This window comes from Budorcas taxicolor, chromosome 2 (assembly GCF_023091745.1).
Source record: "Budorcas taxicolor isolate Tak-1 chromosome 2, Takin1.1, whole genome shotgun sequence".
Lineage (NCBI taxonomy): Eukaryota > Metazoa > Chordata > Mammalia > Artiodactyla > Bovidae > Budorcas > Budorcas taxicolor.
The window spans coordinates 156526610-156552457 of record NC_068911.1 but is presented as its reverse complement, the minus strand read 5'-3'; the positions used below and the strand labels follow the sequence as shown (position 1 = coordinate 156552457).

Below are 25848 nucleotides of genomic sequence, written 5' to 3'. Positions count from 1 at the left end.
TTCTCTTTTTCCCAAAGTAGTTTTAAGAACTAAGATTATGATTTCTTGCTTGTATCATTTCTTTTTCTGAAGTTGGTAAGTATTTTTTCCACTGTCAGGTTTTCTATATAGCTATCATTATTTTTCCCCCCAGTCATCTGACAGATCTTTCAGATGACTATCAGTATTTTTTTCCAACTATAAAAAGGAATGAAATGATCTATAAATTCTATCACTCCCTTCCCCACCTCTTCCTCCAGCCTCCACCACTTCCGTCCGAAATGGTTGCTTTCTTGATCTGGTCGTTTTGGTCTTTCCTTTCACCACCATTTTGGTTTGGGTTCCCTGTACTCTAGGTTCTCGTTATTCAGTTGCCCAATCATGTCCGACTCTTTCTGACCTCATGGACTGCAGCACTCCAGGCTTCCCTGTCCCTCACCATCTCCCGGAGTTTGCCCAAGTTCATGTCCATTGCATCAGTGATGCCATTCAGCCGTCTCATCCTCTGATGCCTGCAAGAATATTGGAGTGTGTTGCCATGCCCTATTCCAGGGGATCTTCCCGACTCAAGGATCAAACCTGTGTCTCTTCTGGGTCCTGCATTGGCAGGCAGGCTCTTTACCACTGTGCCACCTGGGAAGCCCATATTCTAGGTAACCATATCTAACTCTCTCCTACACTTTGCTGAGAGACATCTTCCAGTGGCTTCCTAAGGAAGATATTTGTTGTTGTTGAGTTGCTCAGTTGTGTTTGACTCTTTTGCAACTCCATGGACTGTAGCCTGCCAGGTTCCTCTGTCCATGGGGTTTCCCCGGAAAAGATACTGTTAGTGAGTCGCCATTTCCTTCTCCAGGGGATCGTCCCTACCCAAGGATGGAAACTGTGTCTCCTGCATTGGTAGGCAGATTTCTTTACCACTGAGCCACCAGGGAAGCTGGATGCAAATTTCTTCTTTATTTTTGTCTTCATTTTTAGTCTATGCAAGGGTGAAAATTCAAAGGTCTCTTCCCCTCTTTCACTGAGTTGATAATTTGCTTGGGTGTAGACATCTAGTCTTCCAAAAGCTGCAGGTGAGGAGTCCTATGCTCTTTTGATTGCTGATCTGTTGAGTGTGAACTTTTTGTCCTTCTGGAATCTCTTAAGCTATTCTCCTTATCATAAGAGTTCTTTCATGCAATGTCCTTTTAAAATTCTTTGTGCTGGGAACATGATGAGCCTATCTAATATGACATCTCATCTTGTTAGACCTAGGACATTTTTTGAATTCTTTCTTTGAGATTTTCTCCCGTTATCTCTGTCTTAGCTCTCTGAATTTTGCACCTTCTGGGTTGACTCCTCAATAGTTTTATCTTTTCCTCTAATTTTCCTTTTGTTTTTCTGTTTGTTCTCATTTCTCGGAGAGTCCTTTGGCTTTATTTTGGTTATTGTACTTTTTCATTCACGAGAGTTTTTTTCTTGTCTCTTTTTCCCTCCATAGAACCCTGCTTTTGTTTTATTGATGGAGGAACTCCATCTTCTTTGAACTCTCTGAGCATACTCATGTTTGTGTGTGTGTGTGTGTGTGTAACAGTTTGTCCTGCTCCGTGCTTTCTTACTGTAGCCACTACTTACTTTTTTTTTTTTTTTCCTATTTGTTCTTTTCAGTCTCTTTCTTTGACATTAAAGACTATTCTCAGATGTCAGGTAATCCTTGGCCTCTACTCATATTTAAAAGTGGGTGCTGAGATGCTAATAGACAGTTCTGGCAGCCCAGGAGGCTCTGTTGTTAGTACCTAGAGATCTTTTCTCTGCAGTTTAGTGTCTTCAGGGAGGAATCATTCAATTTCCTAATTAATAGATGAGCTTTTTTATATCACAGAGTTTGGTGGTAGAGGCAAGGAACATGTTTCTCACTTGGTGAAGATGCATATGTAGCTTTGCAGCTCTGAATTAGGTTTAAGATCCAGGAGGGTTGCAGATGTCTGTAAATATTTCTTTTTGAGGATGTGGATTACTTGTGTAAGTCCCCTGAGAGGTAACGTAAGCCTTAAGTAAAGAAATATGTGTGTGTGTGTGCGTGTGTGTGTGTGTGTGTGTGTGTGCATGCGCATGCTCAGTTGTATCCAACTCTTCGTGACCCCATGGAGCCTGCCAGACTCTTCTGTCTGTGGAGTTTTCCAGGCAAGAATTCTGGAGTGGAGGATCTTCCTGACCCAGGAATTGAACCTGCATTTTCTCCACTGGCAGGCAGATTCTTGACCACTCGGCCACCTGGGAAGAAATATGGCTTTGCACACATTTGAGCTTCTCAGGTTGGGTAAGCCAAGCTGTGTTGGCATTGCCAGCTGCTTGCTTCCCGTTACTGACTGGGGGCCAGAGGAAGCTGAGCCAAGAGATGCCCCAGCTGCCTGGACTCCACTTAATTTCTGTACCCCTGAGTAAAGCAGCTGGCAACTTACTGTGGAGTGTGTGTGTGTGCACTGTGTGTGTACACATGCATGAGTGTTCTCACTTAACTGTAATCCCCCAGGAGTGCCATAGGTGGTCCATGCCAGCCACTCTGTAGGCAGACCTTTAGCCAGTGTCCCTGTTTTTAGAACTTTGGGGGGCCGTGGTACCCCCGAGTGCGGCTCTCAGGCTTTCTCTGGTTTCCTCTTTGGAATCTACCTCTTAAGCTACAATTTTCCTTATTTTGCCAAGTTAGTTATCAGTCTTCTGTCTCCTTCCATCTTCCAAAGAATTGTTGAAATCTCTTGGCTGCTATCACATCCCCTGCCATTCTCCTGGCCCTTGAGGGTTAGGGCATTAAAGAAATGTTACTGTTGTCATTTTAGTGGTGTTTCGGGAGAGAAGAGGTAAGGCTTCCCTGGTAGCTCAGTCTGTAAAAAATCCACCTGCGGTGCAAGAGACCCAGGTTTGATCCCTTTGTTGGGAAGATCCTCTGGAGAAGGAAATGGCTACCCACTCCAGTATTCTTGCCTGGAGAATCCCATGGATAGAGGAGGCTGCTGGGATATGGTCCATGGGGTCACAAGAGTTAGACATGACTTAGTGAGTAAACCACCAACCACCACCAGAGAACGTAAAGGCCTGTGGTTTAATTAAATATGTTTACCTTTTTTAAATTTTTTTTGACTCTTTGTCTTGATTAAAAGCTGTTCAATGTAAAGAAGATAAAGAAGTTTTATGTTCTAGGTTCATGGTGCACATAGTAGGTACTCAGTAAATATGCATTGAGTGAATAAATAATCTGTACTTTAAGGTCTCTGAAATACAGTTAATTTTGCTGCCAATGTGATTATTTCCTCTCGGATCATCTCAGGTTAACCTTGAATGAGGGAGGGAGATCTTGATGAAGCCAGATGCCTACCAGAGGCCAGAGCAGTTAAGAAGTCAGCCTTGCTCATCATACTGCATTGGATTTAGGGTTATTTGTGGAGTTGGCATTTAAGTCGACTCTGTGTATATTAGGAAGAAAACACTTTCCAATTGCCTTTCTTTCTTTCAAACTCTTTAAGCTAATGCTAATCAAAAATGGTATTTGATAAATCTCTTGAAACATATTATCCAAATATGCTTTGAATGACTAAGCAGATAAATTGGATAACATTAATTGCTAGAGGCAGTGAACTCCTGAGAGTCATTGCAGTTCATGCCACCAGTTTTCTCATGCTACGTTGTTCAGTTTGAGATGTAACAGACACCAGACAGCACAACACAAGCTGCTTCTTCCTCAGAGCAGAACCTGAGAGAATGAAATCTTTCAACACTGTCTCAATCAACGCAATGATTGGCTAAACTTGAATCTATTTGTTGCTTCTTTTGAATCTGAAACACATTTTTATATTTAAAATGACTTCATGACCGTGGGTATTATGTTCTTGATCATCGTTTCTCTTTGAATTCATTGTTAGAATGAAAAAGAGTTCTTTGTTTATTTTCTACCTTGTTGATCCATTTAAGAAGGCAAGCACTTGATCTTGAGAGAAGGTTGTAAGAGAACTGGAAAGTAATCCACAATTAAACTCAGCAAAAATTCCAGCTTCTCACTGGAACTTTGGGCATTGATCTGAGCTCTTTAAATTAAAAGTGACATTTATCTGTGAAGTAGTCCTGGAGGAATTGTAACTCACAGTTTTGAAATCTGGTAATAGAACCAATAAGAAGACATGAAACCAGGTAATTTCTTCTGGAAGGAAAAGACTCCAGATACACTTTAAAGCCTGTCTTCAAATATGTGGAGAATTACTTATTATTTCAAGGATAGTGATATATTGTCTTTTAATATGCTCTGTGGATAAAATCAGGGAAAATCGGTTTAAATTGTAACAGAAGAGATTTAGGTTGCATGGGAAGAAGAAAATGTTCTGACAGAAAATGCAAAGTCAACACCCAGAAACTATGTGAATTTCATTTCTCTAGCAAAGATCTGACCATTCACTTGAAATAGGACTGAATAGTCTTATCTACTGGTGATAATCCAAAGCTGAACCTTGTTCTCAAGATCCTGAGGTTTTATTATTCTATTCCCATCCAATTTTGTACTTTTAGAATGTCACTTTTATGATGATCTCTTCTTAGAAGTTAAAAATATCTTTCTTTCAATATGGTTCTTAGAAAGTGGTAGTAGTTTCATTATTGAATTATCTGTACCTGCACTGATAGTGAAATGGGTGTTTAAGAAAATGCTATGTTCTAACTAGATGCTTAAAATTCCAGACTGAGAGTGATTTTTCTTAAAATGGCTAGATGAGCAGGACTTTATAACTTGCTTTCTATTCATTTTCTATGTCTTGGTTTTTCAAGACCTTGTTATAAGGTCTTTTTTTTTTTTTCCTAAGAAAGAATATAACTAATTAAGAAGACCTCAAATTCTATAAGTTGAGGGTAGGGGATACCCTGAGGAAAGAGCCTGGTTTCTTTTGATCTTCAGAATCTCCACCTGCTGAGTTTGTACGATATATGACATATGCTGTGCCATTCAGAGCTAAATCTCTTTAATAAAAAGGGTTGAATACTTTTAAAGTTTGAGAATTTTAATTATTTTTGTTCCTAGTATATATCATTCCCTCCATGAGGCAATTAGCCTCAATAATGAATTTTATTTTGTAAAAAACAAAACTACAAAATAAATTATGATTCTGGAATTGATCTTTTCCTACTGTAGACTGAGAAAACTTAATCTCTTATAAAACAAAGATCAGATCATCTGAAAATTTCTGAAAAACTAATCTTTGATACCCCCCAGGTTCCACAGTAAGTTTCTACATATCACAGTGTCTTCTATTCATTTAAAACTTTTAAAATTCACTGAAATGGGAACATGCATTTCAAATACACATTTTGAAACTTAATTGAAAATAAAATCAGGCTTCTCCCTAGTGTGGTTAACACTATCTAAATCGTTAAATATTTATTGTGATGCCAAAGGTAATTCGATTCTACATGTCTCAGTCAAGTAATCCTAAAAGAACTTACATTTGAGACTTAGTTTGATCTTTGAGAAAGGTGCCAAGACCACCCAATGGAGAAAGGACAGTTTCTTTAATAAATGGTTAGGAAAACTAACATCCACATACAGAAGAATGAAATTGGACCCTTATCTCACTTCACATACAACAACCAACTTAGAATGGATTAAAGTCTTAAATGTAAGGCCTGAAACTGTTAAACTGTAAAACTATTAGAAGAAAACATACAGAAAATAGTTCTTGACATTGACATTGGTTTGGCCAATGGTATTTTGGATATGACTCTAAAGGCATAGGCAATAGAAGCAAAAATAGACAAATGGGATTGCATCAAACTCTGCGCAAAGCCTCTGCACAGCAAATGAGACAACAGAGTAGAAAGACAACTTATGGAATGGGAGAAAATCTTTATAAATCATACATCTGTTAAGAGGTTAATACCCCAAATCTGTAAGGAATTCAAACAAGTCAATAGCAAGGAACAAATAACCCGATTAAAAAATGGGCAAAGAAACTGAAGAGACATACTTCCAAAGAAGACATATAGATGTCCAACAGGTATATGAAAAGATGCTCAATATCACTAATCATTAGGGAAATGTCAGTCAAAAGAACAATGAGATAGCACCTTATACCTGTTAGAATGGCTTTTATCAAAATGACAAGAGATGAGAAGTGTTGGTGAGGGTGTGAAGAAAAGGGAGCCCTTGCACACAACTGGTGGGAATGTCTATTGGTACAGCCATCATGAAAAATAGTATGGAGGTCCCTCAAAAATCTAAAAGTAACACTACCATATGATAATACTTCCAGGTATAGTTCTAAGGGAAATGCCACATCTGGGTATGTTTGCAATAGAAGGGCGATCAGTGTCTCAAAGAGGTAACTGCACCCCCATGTTCATTGCAGCATTATTGACAGTAGCCCAAATATGGAATCAACCTGTGTCTGTTGTCAGATGAATGGGTAAAGAAAGTATGGTGTGTGTGTATGCATACATACATACATATACATACAATGGAATATTATTCTGCCTTGCAAAAGAAGAAAATCCTGTAATTTGTAACAACATGGATGAACCTAGAAGACATCATGTTAAGTGAAATAAGCCAGGCACAGAAAGACAGATACTGCATGGGATTACTTATATGTGGAATCTGGAAACATCAAACTCATAGAAGCAGAGAGTAGAACAGTAGTTGCCAGGACTGGGGAGGTGGGAGAAATGGAGAGATGATATATCCCTATAATGAGTTTGTGACTCATAAAATGAATTAAGAGAAACTCTCTCTCTCCTGTAGTATAAATAAGCTGTTTGCACTGTATACATTTCTTTGTTCTTTTTGAGTTAAATGTCATTTCCAGATGGGATAGTTTTCATGCTGGTAAGTATTTTCCCTCTTTTCCAACTTATAATCCTTTGAAAACCCTGCTGCTTAACTTTAATACCTATGGTAGAATGATTTATCTGACCAAATTCCGTTTGTTTTCTGTCCTTTATTTGTTCTAGATACATTTCATATTGCTCTTCAGTCGACAAGGGAAATTACGGCTGCAGAAATGGTACACTACTCTCCCTGACAAGGAAAGGAAAAAGATCACGCGCGAAATTGTTCAGATTATTCTCTCCCGAGGTCAGAGAACAAGCAGTTTTGTTGACTGGAAGGAGCTAAAACTTGTTTATAAAAGGTGTGAGTAACTTTTTGAGAACTGAATTTCTCACTACTGTTTGGTTTGTTTAATCCTAAGCATTTTAGATTGCAGCACCAATTCCATCATTTACTGTAACCTTTGAAGGCTTAAGCCCAAATGTTTGTACCAGTAGACTAAACAGAAGAGAACTCTCATTTATTGAATGGTTTTCCATGTACCAGGATGGATTCTAGATACTTATTTAAGATAATTTACATGTTGATAATGTATGCATACATTCAAGAAATATCTTATGGGCATCTATTATATTTCCAACCCTGTTCCAATGACTGTAGATGCAGTAGTGAACAAGATAGAGCATTCCTGGTCTCTTGGAACGTATTCACCTATTAAGTAAACAAAACAGTTTCAGTTAGTAACATGCTATAGAAAAAAAGGTTAATGTGGTAGAAAGATGAGAAGCTCTTTGTTAGTCACATTTGCAGATGAGGAAACTGAAGTTACAGAGAATTTAAGTAATTAATCTAGTTAATCCCCAGTTGCAATAATTGACTGGTAACTGGTGGAAAAATCCAGATTTTTTTTTCTGACTTTAAAGCCTTTATATCTTCTCATTGCTGCACCTGGTTGCCATGGCATGACCCTACTAGAAAGGGACCTCAATTTCTAGATGAGGAAACTGAGGCCCCGAGAGGTAAAGTTATTTGCCTATAAAGACCCAGATAACTGATGCCTAAGCCAGGATCAGAACATAACTGATCTGACCCTGCATCTAACAACATACTGCAACTTTCAGAAGCAAAATGCACATTAGAAGAGCTCTCACAAGGGATGTTTACAAAATCAGAAGGGGAAAGACAAGGGTAACATTGAAGGCTATATTTAATGGAATAAATTACCAGGAAGTGCCTGGGCAAAGCTTTTTCTGCTGGGCCCTGTGTCAAAGCTTTTCATACGAGCATCATGAGAGATGTAAGCGAAGGCACCTTACAGTAATAAGCATCCCAGGGATGGAAAGGCAAAAGGGAAAATACTTGCTTCTCTCTGCCTGCTGGTTTCTACAACTTTGGGTTCAGTTTGGATTTAAACTATTACATGAAGAATAGACTTCAGCAGTTCTCTCAACAGCTACTGTTTACAGCTCCTGGATTAACAACAGTGAACACGGCAGACTCAGTACTTGCCTTTGGGAAGCCCACTGATCCAGTGGGGGAGAGATAGGCCATGAAATACAGAGTGAATGGTTCTAGACACTCTTTGGGGGAAGGGGAGGCACAGCAATGCATGGCAGGGGCATCCAGGGGAGTCAAAGAGGACAGAGATTTCCTGAAGGCAAGGACATCCACGCTCAGAGCTCCAGGAGAAGTAGAAGAGAGCCCCATGAATGGGGAGGGGAGAAGTATTCTAGGCAGAAGAAACACGCATGGGAGGGAGGACCTGACAAGCTGAGGACGGGATATACTGTGGTACAGTGTGAAGTGAGAGGATGGGCACTGTGGGCCCCTGGGCCCCGTGGTCAGGGGTTTGGACTTTAGACAGGACAAATCACCTTCCAAAGAAGCATGAACAGCCCCCGATTAAAGGACTCTGTCCCCTGATCACAGCACCTCAAGGTACAGTTTTGTTGAGGATCTTTCACATAATGAACAGAAATGACCCAGTCACCACTATGTTTTTTTCTGTATGCTGCTTTACATTTTGGGAGGATATTGAATGTGGTGAATGATGTTTCCCTCTTGAATGTGAACAGGGAGACTGCCTGGAGAGGAGGAGGTAACTGCATATTCATAGAAAAAAACAATCGTCAGGTTGTGTAATGTGTCATCCTATTTTACGTTATCTTTTTTTTTTTTTCCTTTTTAAGGTATGCTAGTTTATATTTTTGCTGTGCAGTAGAAAATCAGGACAATGAGCTCTTGACCCTAGAGATTGTGCATCGGTATGTGGAGTTGCTGGACAAATACTTTGGAAATGTAAGTGGTGTCCTGGTGTTTAGAATGAGCTGGTCTCCACCCCAACGTTGACTTCAGTTCTAAGTCTGTCATCACGTTTCTTCTGTCTCTCTGTCAAGTCTAAGGTATGAACTGTGCTTGTGCTGAGGACCAGAACAGAAGGCTTTCCCTACTTCCCGTAACTCTTAGTAAATGGAAGATCCAAAGCTTATCAGAAGCAGGTGGCTTGTGTATCTCTAGGCCCGAGCCACAACTAGACACCTTGCTTCCATGAACTAGAATTTACTTGTGAAGGATTCCTTAATATTTTGTCCCTTCATCTCCATGGACTGTCTTCTCTTTTCTATTATGACTTTTTAATCCCCTCGCTGGTTTCTTTTTTGAGGGTGCTTCCCTGGTGGCTCAGACAGTAAAGAATCTGCCTGCGTTGTGGGAGACCTGGATTCAATCCCTGAGTCGGGAAGATCTTCTGGAGAAGGGAGTGGCAACCCACTCCAGTATTCTTGCTTAGAGAATGCCATGGACAGAGGAGCCTGGGGCCTGGTGTGCTACAGTTCATGGGGTCACAAAGAGTTGGGCACGATACACACTCTGGTTTCTGTTACTAAACACCCAAGTGTTTTTTATTTTATTTGTATGTAAGACAAATAAAGAAAGAAGACCAAAATCCTTTCCCTTCACGTTGCTATCCAGCCTCCATGCATTTACCTCCTAGTAACATACTCTGAGCCACTTCCCTGGTGGCTCAGACGGTAAAGTGTCTGTCTACAATGAGGGAGACCAGGGTTCAATCCCTGGTTTGGGAAGATCCCCTGGAGAAGGAAATGGCCATCCACTCCAGTACTATTGCCTGGAAAATCCCATGGACAAAGGAGCTTGGTAGGCTACATTCCATGGGGTCGCAAAGAGTCGGACACAACTGAGCGACTTCACTTTAACATACTCTCAGAGCTGCCCTTATGCCAGAACTTGTTTGCTTTGTGGCAGCTTATGGCTTGACTTCACTTTTACTCCTCCAAGGAAATCTTAATGGTCAACACCAGTGATGATTCCTTACTCTTCACCTGCCTTCACGTCTCTGCAGCCCTGCACTCTTGCTCATCACAACCCTGTCTTTAAATCAGCTCCTCTCTATCTCACCCTGACCCTGAGTTCTGCTGACTCTCAACCCCAACTTGATATCTTCCCTAGCTCCCTCCCTCCTCCTGCCTTTGAAATGCCCTCTTGGCTGTTTTTCCTCTCCTGTGTGTTTACTAGACTTTCTCTTCTGGAAACCTATCACCAGATGACTCTTCCTCACTTTGCTGTTGACGGTCTTCACTGGGCTTATTCGTGGTCATCTCAGCCTTAATGTGACAAGCACTAAAATCATCTTCTGAAAACCTCTTCAGTCTTGTGATTAGAATTATTATGTCCCAGGATCTTTCAGTGCAAAAGGACAGTGTTTCTTACATCTTTCTCCACCCTTTACTAAAGTCTCCCTCCGTCTATTCAAATTGGACTGAAACTCATCTCCTTGTTTCACTCTCACTGGTATTACAGTTTTGCTTTATTTTTTTTTTTTTCTTAAAACCTCCTCTCTGCCCCTGTCTGTTTCTGGGCTCATCTCTGCTTCCCTTTTCTGGCCTGTTCATTATCACCATCCTTCCAAGGCACAGATCTCAGATGACATGCCTGCTCAGTCACTCTCCTCCAGCTTTAATGGATAAAATTCAAAGTTCTTAGCCCTGCATTTTCTTGTTCTACACATCGGTCCCAGACCCCACTTCTCTAACCTTCTTACTTTTCTGTCTTTTTATCTGTGCATATCCAGTGCTCCAGCAACATGGAACAGCCTTATATTATCCTCAACTTGTACAGCATTTGCCTGACACCAGATTGCAAGTGTCTAGAGATCATGACCAGGGACTTACGTGTTTCTTTTTTCCGACACTTGGAACCAGCTCTGGGCCAAGTTACAGCAAATGTTCCAGAAACTTTTTATTTAGTTCACAGTCCAAAGAAATGAATTAGTAGACTAGGAAAATGTGTCCTTCTCAGTAATACTCTCTTCCCTACTCCCTTGTTCACTGAAGATTTTTAAGTACTGTTGGGAGAATTTGCTTCCATAAGAGTTTTCTGTAGTGTATTCTATATAACAGAATGAGCAGCATTAGAGGTACTGGTTAAGGTTTTATAAGATTTGCTGCAACAGTTTTCACAAAGATGAGTACTTGGAAGGTTTCCGGATTAATCTGCCCGCCCTCCCTTCCTTTCTGTCTTTGATTCTTCCTTTTTTTATTTTTTCCTTTATAAATGATGTTATAAGACCCAAATATTGCTTCAGAAATTTCAGTTTGTTGGTCAGTGTTTAGAAGTGATAAGACAGACCATTTTTCTTTTGCTCTCTCCTGGTTCACCAAGTTTATTTTCATTTTTTAGAGATATTTCCAAGTATGTAATGGCATGTTTTCAAACTTGAGTTTATTTAATTTTATGCTTTCAGTTATTCAAATGAATTCTGACATTGCAGTACTTTCTTTTGAAATAAACTGCTGATTTGGCCTTTTGCAGAAGAATTCTCCTGAGGCTCAGACTTTCCCATAACCTGCCTTCTCCCCCTCATTTCTGCACTGTGGTATGACCTGTTGTGTTTTCTTAGATATATCCAACAGTGATAATGTGAATTGGGATTGAATTTTGATCTCAATCTTATTTGACCAAATATCAGATGTTTCAGAACACATTGCTTTCTCAAGGGAATTTGAATAACCTTCGCTTATTCTAAACCCAGTTAAAGGATAAGCAGACTCAGAATGCATTCCAATTTCTCCGACATTAATTTTTCATCCTATTTTGGCATACCTTTAGAAGCCCTGTCTCTGTCATGGACCAAAATTTAATGCACTAAAAAAATTCAATGAATCTTTCATCAAGCTAAGAGCAGCTAAGAGCAGCTTAAGGCTCTGTGCCCAGTAGGTGTTTGGTTTTTATTAATTAACTGTGATGAGTAAACCCAGCAATACTGAGTCTCATGACATCATCTCAGGTATAATATATTTCTCTTTGGTCTTCTTTCCTCTGTGTTAGTACTGAAGGTTTCCTTGAGTTTTACCCTTACACTCTCAGAAAAATACCTGTACTGAGCTTTTCATAACCCTAGAAAATATTACCTTCCTGTGACAGATGAATCAAAATCTCAGGCTACTTATTTAAGTTATGTATTTTTTTTTCTTTTAGCACTTTTCAATTCCCAAGAGATTTATAGGGATTAACTAGTTAATCTTTTGGTCTTCCTTAAGTAGCACGAAGCCCAATTTATAGAAGCTAAGAGGCAATGCCTCTTAGGGTCAGGAGATAAGGGTCAGATTGAGGATTTAGACACCTGCCAATTTCCCATCACAGGCTGCCACATGAAATTTTATTGATGGTGTGGATGTTGCTGTCCCAGAGAGGTTTGATCTTGATTTAGGGAGTTTTCCTGTTGTGAGCAGAGGGATGCTGTGTGTCCTCCTGGACCCTGGTATCAGCTGGCTGTCTCGCCAGACCCATGATTTGGCTCATCATTGATTCAAAGATAAGAAGAATGACGCGCACAAAGTTTAATAGAAATATTTACTTTGCTAAAGCTCACGGGGGCTACTGTGAGGATCAGAGATGTAGTGTAATTAACAATACTTTGTGAACTGTCGGTTGCTATGTACTCTATACTTTGGATTATTGTTTTATATGTACTTGCTGTTTGTAGCTTGAACTTTTTGTATTTTCTTTAGAACAGAATTCAGTAAGGGAAGGTCCTAAAAGGATTTAATTATTGAAATGCCGGAGATACTCTCCCTACAGTGTGTGTTCTGCTATAATAGACGTCCCTCAAGCCAAATTACAGGAAAATCGTAGTCAAGCACAAGGCTAAGGGATCAAAGATAACATTAAATGACCACTGCTTCTTCTTTTTATAAGCTTTCCTCCAGAATACAGAGACATGAAAAAAAATGAGAAAAGATAAGGAAAGGGGCTCATGTGTTTATTAACACGGAACCCATGTGCTTTTGCATAAAATGGAGGGTACTTATTTGAGCATCAAAGGTGTATATCTGATATAGTGGGGCAGCACCCTGAAGGTAGAATTAGAAGTAATGTTTGAGTAATTAGATAGTAGCTGAAAAAATATGCATTAGATCTTAAGTTCTCGTCTTACTTTCAGGTACAATAACCTTTGGGGTTAGAGTCAAAGAATTTCAAATAGTATTTTGGAATTGCTGTATACGAGTCTTGCTCATTTGCAGCATTCTTTCTAAGGCCAATAGAACTTGTGCAGCACACTGCAAGTTCCCTTATGAGCTGGAACTAGTAACTGTATAATCAAAGTGTGCACGTGTGTGTGTATGTGGGTGTTGTGAGTATCTGGCTTTGCCTGTCACCTGACCTTATCCCATCCTTTGCAACTTGATGCACTAAATTAATTGCCTTGTGTCTGCTGGTGAGGCCAATGGCCTTGGGGATACTTGCTGCTCGGAGAGTGGAGAGTGGGGTATGAGATGGTCCCAGAGGACTTGCATTTGTATCTGTCAAGTTCACTTCACAGGATTCTGGTTGCTGGTTTCTCCTAATGAGGTTCCTGTCTGTCCTCGACTCCTGGTCTACACCTGCCTTGAACTCTGGGGTTCCCCAGCTCTTGCTACTGTAACTTCTGACCTCCCGCCTCTTCTGACCTCTGGTAACTGCTTACTTCTTGTACCTTCTTTGATGTGCATGAATGTCTAATCTATGACGCTTTCTTCCTGTTTATCTATATTGTTTAAAATTGCAATTTTTTATGTATCCTTCTAGATGTATACAGTTTTTTAAGTAAAAAAAATGGGATTGCATTATGCATATTATTCTGCAACTTTCTGTTGTTCTTCTTACTAGCCTGTCTTAGAAACTATTTCCATGCCTATCCATGGAAATCTACTTTACTCTTTCCAACTTAAACATATAATTTCCTTGGCATATAATACAATACCAAGTAGGGGTAGACCATACTTTATTTAAGCAATTCCATTATGGCTGTACTTTGAGTTGTTTTCAACTGATATTACAAATGATGCTGCCGTTATCCTTGTTGTTAATACATATTATTGTATGTTAGTTTAGGTATAGCCCAGGAATAAATTCTTTTATTGGGTCAAAGAATTATTGGGTCAAAGGATTTGTACATTTTAAATTAATGGATACTACAATTTGAGCCTTCAAAATGGCTTGTAAAGTTTACAAATTCCACCAACAGTGAGTCTGAGTTTATTTATCCATACACTTAACAGCAATGTGTATTCTCTCTTCATAATAGTCAGATGGTCATTAATTCAGTTTGCATTTTTCTGGTAACTAGTGAGGCTATATATGTCATTGGATGTGTATTGGCCTTTTCCATTTCTTGTCTTGTCTATTGATTGCTTCTTGACAGCCTTTTTTTTGATTTTGTTATGCTGTGGTATTTATTTTGGGGATCTTCAAGAATTCTTTCTATATCTTGGGCTTTCCTTGTGGCTCAGCTGGTAAAGAATCTGCCTACAAGGCGGGAAACCTGGGTTTGATCCCTGGGTTGGGAAGATCCCCTGGAGAAGGGAAAGGCTACCCACTCCAGTATTCTGGTCTGGAGAATTCCGTGGACTGTACAGTCCATGGGGTCGCAAAGAGTCGGACACGACTGAGCAACTTTCACTTCACTTTCTGTATCTTGGATAGTATACTTCCCTTTCTATTACATATGTTGCAGATATTATCCCCAGTCCAGTGCTCTACTTTTAACCTATACTCTGATCTTTCCACATTTTTGCCTGAGAAACTTGGTTCCATTGTCATTCAGATTCCTGGAGTGAAAGTGTTCTAGAAATAAAAGAATGGGTTTATAAGCTGAAAACATGTACTTTTGTAATGCCATCTCTTTTTTGATGGTTGTTCTCAAGAGGAAACCATAATGGTCTGGGGAAATCCTAGGTTATAGTATTATGTCTCAGTGAACAGATTCTCATTTTAAACTATACATATATGCATATATGTATGTTTGTGTATATGTGTTGCAAGACAGAGAGAGGGAAAGAGACGAAGAGTCAGACCCTGTAGGGAGAGGGAACTTAGATGTGTGTGTTACACACACGCAGCTGTTGCTTTCTTTTTCCTTTTTCTTTTGTTGGGCCACACCATGTGGCATGTGGGATTGTCCCCGACCAAAGATGGAACCTGGCCCCTGTACTGGGAGCGTGGAGTCTTAACCACTGGACCAGAGAAGTGCCACACTTTATGAATTGATGATGTTTTCTAACGAATGAAGAGACCGTAATGCTTGCAGATTAGTTAGGTTAGTTTATCTGAGTTGGCCATATATTATAGTGAGTTTGTACTCATTTGTGCTTATGCTTCTAGGTTCAGTTGGAGAGTCTGCAAGTTTATTGACCTGAAGCATAAATATATAGAGCAATTTGTTAAAATATTGACATCCATTTTATGTAAAGTCATAAAAATCAGAGGACTGTAGATCTGGTAAGCCATTAGTCCCCAGCAGCATAAAAGCAAGGCCTGTATGTGGCTGATTCATTCATTCATGCTGCAGACATTTATTGTATCCTACTATGTGCCAGGTTCCAGAGACACAAGGATGACTAAGGCAAGATCTATGCCTGAGCTCACAGGACAAGGGGAAGTGACTGATAAGTAAGCGTATACTCAGTCACACAAGATGTAAGAGAGAACATATAGGAAGTGATGCAAGATCTCAAAGGGAGAAATGAGGATTTGGGGGCATCATTTTGCTCATAACTTTTGAATTTGTCCTTGGAAAATGAGCTTGATTTTGTCAGCAGAATAAAGGCAAGGACATTTAGAGAATGTTCCAGGAATTCCTGGAATGTGCAAAGAGCAAAGGCAGGAAAGAACGGGGTGAGTTTGTAGAATGCGTAGCTGTAGCATGGGGCGGGTGCCAGCACAGGAAGCCAGCGAGCAAGCCCCAGGCTGGGCTGGAGAGATTCCTATACACCATGCTGAGCAATTCAGACTGTCTTGGACAGAAGACCTCACACAGGAAAGGAGCCAGATGAGCACGTTAGCGAGACATTAGTGGTCGTTGGCCTCTTGTGGGCACAGACACCACCGAGAAGGTCACTCCTTCTAGGACGTGCTCTATTGTGTCCTAAGCATGAGATGTTGCAGGTGTGAGCAACAGCAGTGAAAATAGGCAAGAATGGAAGGGTTATGGGCTTATGTACAAGATGGAATCCATAGGAGCTGGTGATCAAATTGAGAGGGATGAGACCAAGGGAGGGAGAAAAGGGAGAGAGAGGAGGAATGGAATAAATGAGATTGAGCTTCTAGATAGAGGTTGCAGCTACTAAGCAAAGTAGGGACTAAAGGGAAAGGAATATGCTTGACTTCAGTTTGGGATTTGCCGGGGTCCAGCCCCAGTGGATCCAGGGAATTCGAAGGGTGGATGGCGTTGGTGTGAGAAAAACTTGTTTATTGATTGATATAAGATTAGATTAGGAAGAAATAGTGTAGTAGGAGAATTAAGTAGAGGAAGAGGGCTGATTAACTTGGGTTACGTGGAAAACCAATAAAGTTCCAGACAAGGAGCTTGCACCGTCTTCATTAGGCCGCCGACGCCCGTTTGAATATCAGAGAGTGCCCCGCCTTGGGCTGTCTCTCTTACAGATCTTAAAAGCCGGGACAAGTAAGTAGACATAGTGAGCCTCCACCTTCCAAGGGATCAGCTTGAAATTAGAGTAAAGAGGAGACACGGGGGAAACCAGTCCAGCGACTGGCTCTCCTTCTATTGTCGTTCAAGGCCTTTTATACTTTTGATTATACATAGAGATCAATGGGTAATACAAAATTATGTAGCGTTAGCAGCCCAGACTCTTTCTGTATATCATTTTGTATACAAAAGGTCTCAGGTGATTTACATCATCTTCTGGCCAAGAGGCTTGTTAACACTTTTTGGCTCTCTTCCTTAATGAATGTTAATTTCGTTTCCCCTGAAGTGGTTTTCTTTAATCTGCATCTCCTTAAAGCATTAAAGTTACATCTCTATAGAACAAAGGCGCAGTGGGTTATAACAAAGAAGGTACTTAACTCAAAGATCTAATGTTGCTAATACCAGGTCTACTACTTGTTTTTCTATATACCAACTATATCTAAGAATAAAGGATATGAAAATTTAGCAGCAAGCATTGGCTCAACAAATGAAGCCTTTAATCAGTCCTATTCTAAAGATTTTGACTCCTCGGAAGCCCCTACATTCCTAGGATGTTTTAAGCTTCCCGTGCCTCCTGCGGTCAGGAGGCCTCAATCAATCACACGCGCAGCTGTACGAGTCCTGCAGGCAGGCTAGAAAGCCATCGGAGGGGTTTTTGGATTGAAACACTCTTTCAAATGCAGAAGACTAAAGCCCTGAATTGACTTTTTCCAGAGAATGTCAGAAGAGTGGAAAAGCAGAGCACAAAAGCCGGCAGATTTTTGTTGGGGTACATGCTTAGGAATTTCCAGAGGGGCCCCTGAAGTCTGAGCACGCCTTGCGTATGTCAGCTTCCTTCCTCATGACCTTGTCACGGGCGGGATTCCTCACACTGGCTCCCGGCAGGGATTCAAAGACTTGGATGGAGGAATATGGAGGGAGAGATGTCTGGTTAGTGGGTGAAGGTACTGGATGAGCACTGCTGAGAGAGATCAGGCCCAGGCATCTCAGTTTGCTAAGTCATCTGCATGCAAGACCCAGCTGCAGAGAGTCAATGAGGTCATCCAGGAGAATGTATGTGTTGCAAAGAGGCTCTCTTGAGAAGCATCAGTCTTTAAGAGGAAAGCGGGTCCCTAGGATGTGAGCATCCTGCTGCAGAGATTTTTTTGCTTTGTCTGTTGGTGTGTCTCAAGCGTTTCGTAAATACTTTTTAAATGAATGCAAGGTTCAGGGAGAGATAAACCATCCAAGGAGCCTGGAAAGAATCCTCAGAGATGGAGGAGGAAAGCAGGCATTGAGTCGTATTGCCAGCATCAGGCAGCCATCAAGAGAAGATTTTCAAGAAGGGGACTGGCGAAGTGTATCAAGTGCTGTTGAGCAGTGAAGGTGAGAGAGGCCTGAAAGCTTTCAGTGAGCAGACATTCTGGAGGGTATGGAAAGGAAGAGTTGAGGACTATGTGGGAAGGGAAACGGTAGGGATGGGGCCTCGCTGGCTGGCTGGTGGAAGCAATAGAAATGAGCCTTATTTGGATTATGGGTCTTGCTACTTGCTGCTGCTGCTGCTAAGTCGCTTCAGTCGTGTCCAACTCTGTGCGACCCCATAGACAGCAACCCTGGATTGCAATCCCCCGTCCCTGGGATTCTCCAGGCAAGAACACTGGAGTGGGTTGCCATGTCCTTCTCCAATGCATGAAAGTGAAAAGTGAAAGTAAAGTTGCTCAGTCATGTCCAACTCTTTATGACCCCATGGACTGCAGCCCACCAGGCTCCTCTGTCCATGGGATTTTCCAGGCAAGAGTACTGGAGTGGGGTGCCATTGCCTTCTCCGGCTACTTGCTACATGTAACCAAATCTATCAGCCTCTGCATTGGTCTGTGACAGTGGCAGTGGTTCTCCACGTGTGGTCCCCACACCAGGGTCATTAGCCTCACTTGGGAACCCATTAGACGTTCAGCCTCTCAGGCTTTAACCTACTGAATAGGAAACTCCAGAGGTGGGGCCCAGTAGTGTGTGTTGCAGTGAGCGTTCCTCACACTCTGAAGTTTGAGAACCACTTTTTTGAGACATAGTTTTGGGAAAAATTAGCACAATTGAGCTAATTTGCCTCTGAAGAATGAGCTTCTGAGAGTTCTAAAGCCAGGAGCCAAATTTACAGACCAGTGATCAGGAGCAGCAAAGCTGCCCTTGTGCCTGAAGTCAGCGAGGACTCAGCTTTTATCTGTGCTGATGGAAGGGTGAACTGGGCAGCTCCCCACCTCTACTGAGCCTCAAATTTCTTGTTGTGACATTAAACAGTATTATCTGTGGACATGCTCTGCTTTAATAGAATGTGGTTTTACTTTTTTTTCAGGGCTCAGATTCCCCTAGTTCTGCTTTTCTGGCCTTAAAAATACCATCTGATGTTTTTATCTTTGGTGTGCCACATGGGTGTCACTGTTGCAAAGCTTGAATCCCTGGCACGTGTTTCCCCTGATACTGTGGCAAGTTTATCAACACATTTGCTTTTGTCTTACCAGGTCTGTGAGCTAGATATTATCTTTAATTTTGAAAAGGCTTATTTTATCCTGGATGAGTTTATCATCGGTGGAGAGATTCAGGAAACATCCAAGAAATCTGCTGTCAAAGCCATTGAGGATTCCGATATGTTACAGGAGGTCAGTACACATTTTCTCATGCCCTGGGAAAAGATGGTGGTGGTGGTGATGTATTAGCTGACACTTACTGTTTACTTTGTGCTGGGTATAGTTTCTAAGTAAGTTACATGTATTAACTTATTTAAGTATCACTGCAACTCTAAGAGGTATATTGTTACCCACTTTTTTTTTTTTTTTTTTGCTCTACCACAGCTTGTGGGATCTTAGTTCCCTGAGCAGGCATCAAAATGTATGTACTCAGCAGTGAGAGCACAGAGTTCTAACCGTTGGACCACCAGGAAATTCTCTAGCCTCATTTTAAAGATGAATAAACTGAGACACAGAGAAGTTTAATGACTGCTCAGTTTCACAGAGCTAGTAATCACGGAATAGAGATTTGAACCCAGGCACTCGGGCTCCAGAGTCTTTGCTTTTCATGTTTGACCTTATCAGTGACGATCCCTCCCTCTCAAAAAGGTATAAAATACTTGGTGCTGTTCTTTTCAAGAATAATTTTATGGAGGGTATAAAAAGATTTGCATTAAAATACCCGCCTTATGAATAGAATAAATCGTTATTCTATTTGCCAAGGTTACTAGAGCTTTATTACTGCAAGTGGCATTTATCATTTTAATTAAAATTTCCTACCTTCCTGGAGAGGCTGTGTGTGTGTTCCTATTTGCATAAATAAATTGGGAATTCTGTAGCTTGCTGTCAAGGAATAAATGGGCCCTGAAGCATCCATTTGGTCATGCTCCTGACTCTGTGATAGTTATATAAAATACTATGGGGCTTTTCTTATAGATCCAGTCCGGATTTACATCATCCCTAATAAGGGAACTTACCTACATTAGCCCACAGTCACTATGAGAAAGAGCGCTTCACCCACTGACCTTTGCCCTCCCAAATGAGATGATCTGCCTAACCCCTGACCCAGCACACCTTTGAGGGCCTGGGTTCCATGCCTGCTCTGCCACCTCTAGGTTCTTCTTCTCACAGCATCGTTGAGTCTTTCTGTCTTTCTGTTTCCATGACAGCAGGTCACAACATCTCAGAGCATTACGAAGTATCTTTTAAAAATTGGCAGTAAAGCCATTCTTGCTGCTGTTTGGAAATAAGAGCTTGCTTGAGTTAGTAAAACAACATTAGGAATGACTTCCAAGTAATGGTTTTGGCACATCTTTGAGCTGATGACTTGCTCCTGCCCATCCAGGAAACCAGTCCTCAGGTGAATGGATACTGAGAAAGATACAGGGTACCCCTGAGCCTCTGTGCTTGCCTATTAGGAAGCTGCTGCATTTATCTCTAGATGTGTTATCACCTCAAAAAATGCATTTAAACTTTCTGATGTTCATCTGGCTTTCCCCAAATGCCACAGGAAGGGAATTCTGCAAGGTACTTGAGAAATCACTGGTTTGGAAATTCCACAGAACAACCTTTCTAAAAATATGCCAGGGAGTTATTTATAATTCTATCCTCAAGGCCCTTACTGTGGAATCACCTTATAGGAGAAACAGGCATTTAACAGGGTCTTTGGAACTTCAGTAATTAAAGCCGCTTGAATTAGGGCCAAGACACCCCTAGGTTATTTTGTTTTCCCTCCTTAGGAAATAGAGTTTTAAAGAGCTTGCAGGTTGCATGGTGCTTCTTGTTCCAGTTAAATCTGGGAAGCAGGGAATGTCTGCTATTTCAAGAGAGAAACCCTTCACAGTGAAACATTGATTGGTCTTTCATATCCCTGGTTATTGAGTGGAAGGTCTTGATAGGTAGGTCTCAGGGGTCCCCCCATTTAGCCAGCTTGTCCCCATAGTGAGCAGGCAGTATCACGACTGTCCTCTAAAACTCTCAATGAATTAGCAACACCTGCCAAATAGAAACAGAGTCACCAGTGTTCTCTTGGGATCTGGTACTTCAGCTAAGTCCATGAACATTTGAGCAGCTGCTTGAAAAATTGACTTTGTATGTATGGTTTGTTTTGTGTATCTGGTCAGAGCTGCTGAGCGTGAATAGACACACGTAATATAATTGGGTAAAGAGAAAAAATTATTGCTTTATTTTTTCCCTGTCTTTTGGACCTAAGCATGATTTGTACTTGCTGATGTTTAACAGAGGCCTTTGTAATATTCCTTTTACTTTTAGTACAACCGAACATCTCAAAGTAGGCCCTGGACTTTTCCCTGACCCCTACCCAATAAAAGTTTTTTAGAATAAAAAGACTGTTTCTATGTTTTTAGTGAAAAAATGCGTAGTCTTAAAGCTCTAAATTCTCGAAGCTTATTCTGAGTGTACTGGGGCTAAGTGAAGTCGCTCAGTTGTGTCCGACTCTTTGCGACCCCATGGACTGTAGCCTGCCAGGCTCCTCTGTCCATGGGATTTTCCAGGCAATGGTACTGGAGTGGATTGCCATTTCCTTCTCCTAGACATTGAAAATATGGAATGAAAGAAGAGTTTAACTGGTTGGGATGACTTTAAGAGGTACCTTATTTTGAAGGTACCTGTGGACACTGGTACAAAATGATTAGAAGAAAAAGGATACTCTGAAAGGAAGAAGATGATATTGTTGTTCAGTCACTAAGTTGTATCTGACTGTACCCTTATGGACTGTAGCATGCCAGGCACCTCTGTCTTCCACTCTCTGCCAGAGTTTGTTCAAATTCATATCGATTGAGTCAGTGATGCTATCAGACCATTTCATCCTCTGCCACTCGCTTCTTCTTTTGCCTTCAGTCTCTCCCAGCATCAGGGTCTTTTCCAATGAGTTGGCTCTTTGTATCGGGTGGCCAAACTGTTGGAGCTTCAGTTTCAGCATCAGTCCTTCAGTGAGTATTCAGGGTTCATTTCCTTTAGGATTGACTGGTGTGATCTCCTTGCTATTCAAGGTGCTCTCAAAAGTCTTCTCCAGCACCATAATTCGAAAGCATCGATTATTTGGTGCTCAGCCTTCTTTATGGTTCATCTCTCACCTCCGTACATGACTAATGGAAAAACCACAGATTTAACTATACGGACCTTTGTCAGCAAAGTGATGCCTCTGCTTTTTAATACACTGATCCTCAAATACAGAGGTTGGTGCTCTTGGGATTACCAGTGGGCGTGACAAACATGTTCTGAGCACAGCATTAGAAAACAAATAAAGAAGGGAGTGTCAAATGGTACCTCATTAGGTCAAACAATGAGATACCATGTATGTGTAGGTTGGGATTCATGAGAACTGACTAGGTATAACCCAACACTGTCTCCCTGAAAAGCACAAACACATTAGGCAGCTAAACCAAACCATAATACAATAAAATGTAGCATTCCTGGTGCTGAATGCCCAAGATGCACTGCTGTGCTGGGTAGATAGCAGGAGTCCCATGATGCCCTAGTCCTTGTGAAAGGCCAGGGCAGAGCTCTTTAAGCTTGTGGGGCCTAAAAGTCTATTCCAACTTTTAAAGGGACAAGCTCCAGAAAATACCAACCACATATGTCATTGGCTCGTGTAACTTGAGTAGCAGCCAAGCTCAAGTTCTGAAAGGGCAGCCAGTCTTTAGCAGATTGATTCCCTCAGTGGTGTGAATCAGTGCCAGTAACAAGAGAGCAATGAATTGTGAGGCTAGTGAAGTGACAACTCCAAGGCCTTTCCTGGGCCAGGCCCTTTCCAAGGCTGCAAGCTCCTGTGGTCAAATTTGCAAAGGTAAGGTATCTCAGCTGCAGTGACTTTGTGGCCATCTAATGAATATGTAAGCTATTATAGAAGTGTGTCAGGCATTTAATTGATGAAACCCATATGCTATTGTTCTGGATTTTGTGACTTTTAAAAACTTTTTAGAAAATTTATAATCTACTCTCACTTTTTCTCATTCTAATTAAACTTTATACCCAACTCTGTATTTGTAATTTTGTATACTTTTTTATTTTTATTTATTTTTAATATTTATGTATTTAACTAATTAATTTATTTTAATTGGAGGACAATTACTTTGCATATTGTGGTGGTTTTCACAATACATTGACGTAAATCAGCCACAGGTGCACATGTGTGCCTCATCCTGAACCCCCCTCCCACGTCCCTCCCCACCCCATACCTCTGGGTTGTCCCTGGGGCTTTGAGTGCCCTGCTTCATGCATCAAACTTTCACTGGTTATCTGTTTTACATATGGTAATATACATGTTTTAATGCTAATCTCTCAAATCATCTCACCCTCACCTTCTCCCACAGAGCCCCAAAGTCTGTTCTTTACATCTGTGTCTCTCCTAATATTTATTTTTATTTGTTTGTTTATCTTCCTGTGCGGGAGTGTTAGTTGCAGCATGTGGGATTTAGTTACTTGACCAGGGATTGAGTCCAGGCCCCCTACATTGGGAGCACAGACTCTTAGTCACTGGACCACCAAAGTGCCTGTATACCTAGTTAAATGGTATAAACTCTAGGTACCGAGAGACAGTCATGGGCTCCTGGCCAATGTGATAGCCTGTTTAAAGACATGGACAATATCTTGGACTTCCCTTTTGGTCTAGTGGTTAAGACTACATGCTCCCAATGCATGGGGCATGAGTTTGATCCCTGGTTGGGGATCTAAGACCCCCCAAGTCACACAAGGCGTAGCCCCCCTCCCCCCCAAAAAAAGATATGGGCAATAGCTATAAGAGGAGATACAGGGCAGAGGTCTTAAGGTGTGGGTTTGCTCATCCAGGAGGTGTAAGAGCTTTGTAAGAAAGTGTGGATGATGACGCATAAGTATTTTCAGCAGAGGAGGACTGGAATTCTAAATAGAGCTGGTGGAAACAAGAAACCTGATTTCTAACCCTAGTATCCTCTGAACAATCTTGCTTAGCCATGGTCTGGTCTGTTCGGCCCTTGCTGGTGGATGTCTTCACTGGCAGGTGCATGTGAATCACGTCCCCTGGAGTTCAAGCTGAAGAACAGGTTGAACATTACTGATTGTACATTTTTTACACAGAAGCAGAAGGGGTATTACCTAAAGCTGGCCCCTTGAGTTCTCTGACTGATTCAACTCAAAGACCACTGTGTTGCATAAGTATATGTTTATAACAGGGACAGAGTGGAAGAGGAAGCCCATCCATCATGCATAATAAAGGGTTTGCAACATCAATGTAATTTTTAACTCTGCCTGTAACTGTCAATCCATTTAAACATTTCTTTTTTTAAGTACTGGGAAAGAATTATGGTCTTGTGGCATGTTAGCAAACTTGGTAAGTGATGAGGAGGATGAAGAAACATAATTTGTATACTTTGGAGGAAAGCCTTTTCAAAATACATGGAAGAAATTTAAAGTATTATGGTCTGTTTATCCTTTATGTCTTGGCAATAAAATATTCTGTAACTGTAATGATACATATGGCTTCCCTAGTGGCTCAGCAGTAAAGAATCTTCCTGCAATGCAGAAGATGCAGCAGGAGCCGTGGGTTCAATCCCTTGGTCAGAAAGATCCCCTGGAGAAAGAAATGGCAACCCACTCCAGTATTCTTGCCTGGGAAATCTCATGGACAGAGGAGCCTGGCTGGCTATAGTCCATGGGTTCGCAAAGACTCAGATATGACTTAGCGACTAAACAACAATGATATGTATGTCATACAAATACCATTCAGATTTCTCTAATACCTGTTCCTGGAAGTGGTCCTCATGGTCATTTTAGCAGGTACATTTTTCTGAAGTCAACAGTGATAGCTTGGTAGCTGTTGCTTAAGCATTTCTCTTATCAGGCATTGATTTTACAGTCAAACTTAGCTTTTCATCTGTTGAAAGTTATTTAATTCCAGCCATAAGGATGTGTATATAAATTACACTCAAACTTTGAACCACCTTTCTTGATTAGAATGCAAATATTTATGACCATATACACTTCCCAAAACTTTTTGGAAATTACCTGGCCATCCAGTGGTAAGACTCTGTGCTTTCACTGCTGTGGACTTGGGTTCAGTTCCTGGTAATGGAAGTAAGATCCTACAAAATGTGAGGCATGGCCAAAAAAAAAAAAAAAAAAAAAACACACCACACCCCAAAACCCCCACAAACAAACAAACAAAAGCTTCTTTTCACCAGTGGCATAATAAATGAGTAGAAGAATGAAGAAATTTTCAAAATTTTCAGTCTCCTGAAGGATGTGGTTTAAGGGGAAATCATTTTAATCTATTGTTCTCTTTCAGACAATGGAAGAATACATGAACAAGCCTACCTTTTAACCATACATCTACTTGAAAACTACAAGTGCTACGTGTTATGAACCTGTAAATAAGCAGTGCCTTGAATTTAGTTAGATGACAGGGCTTCTGGCACCATGCCAAAAATAGCTTAAAAGGGATTTTTTTTCACTAGCAAAAATTAAAGTTGTTTGATATATTTATCATTATTCATATCTGTATTATACTGTATATGACTGCTTGGATGTTAAAAAAACTGCTTCATAGTTCAATAGACCAAGTGTTTGCAGTGTTTTAACTCCATGTCATATTTTTGAGCGAATTTAAATAAATTTGTTGCAGTGTGTTT

At 40.9% G+C, this 25848-nt stretch overlaps 1 protein-coding gene across 1 annotated transcript in view; it reads left to right on the top strand.

The window, feature by feature from the left end:
* Window positions 1-25596, top strand: part of AP1S3 (adaptor related protein complex 1 subunit sigma 3) — a 66775-nt gene extending 41179 nt beyond the window's left edge. Inside the window, exons 2-5 of the mRNA XM_052635791.1 lie at window positions 6940-7118; window positions 8947-9055; window positions 19238-19375; window positions 25506-25596. Of these exons, the coding sequence (XP_052491751.1) occupies window positions 6940-7118; window positions 8947-9055; window positions 19238-19375; window positions 25506-25541 (462 nt within the window). The 3' untranslated portion in view covers window positions 25542-25596. The remainder of the gene's footprint in view (window positions 1-6939; window positions 7119-8946; window positions 9056-19237; window positions 19376-25505) is intronic.
* The last annotated feature ends 252 nt before the right edge of the window (window positions 25597-25848 follow it).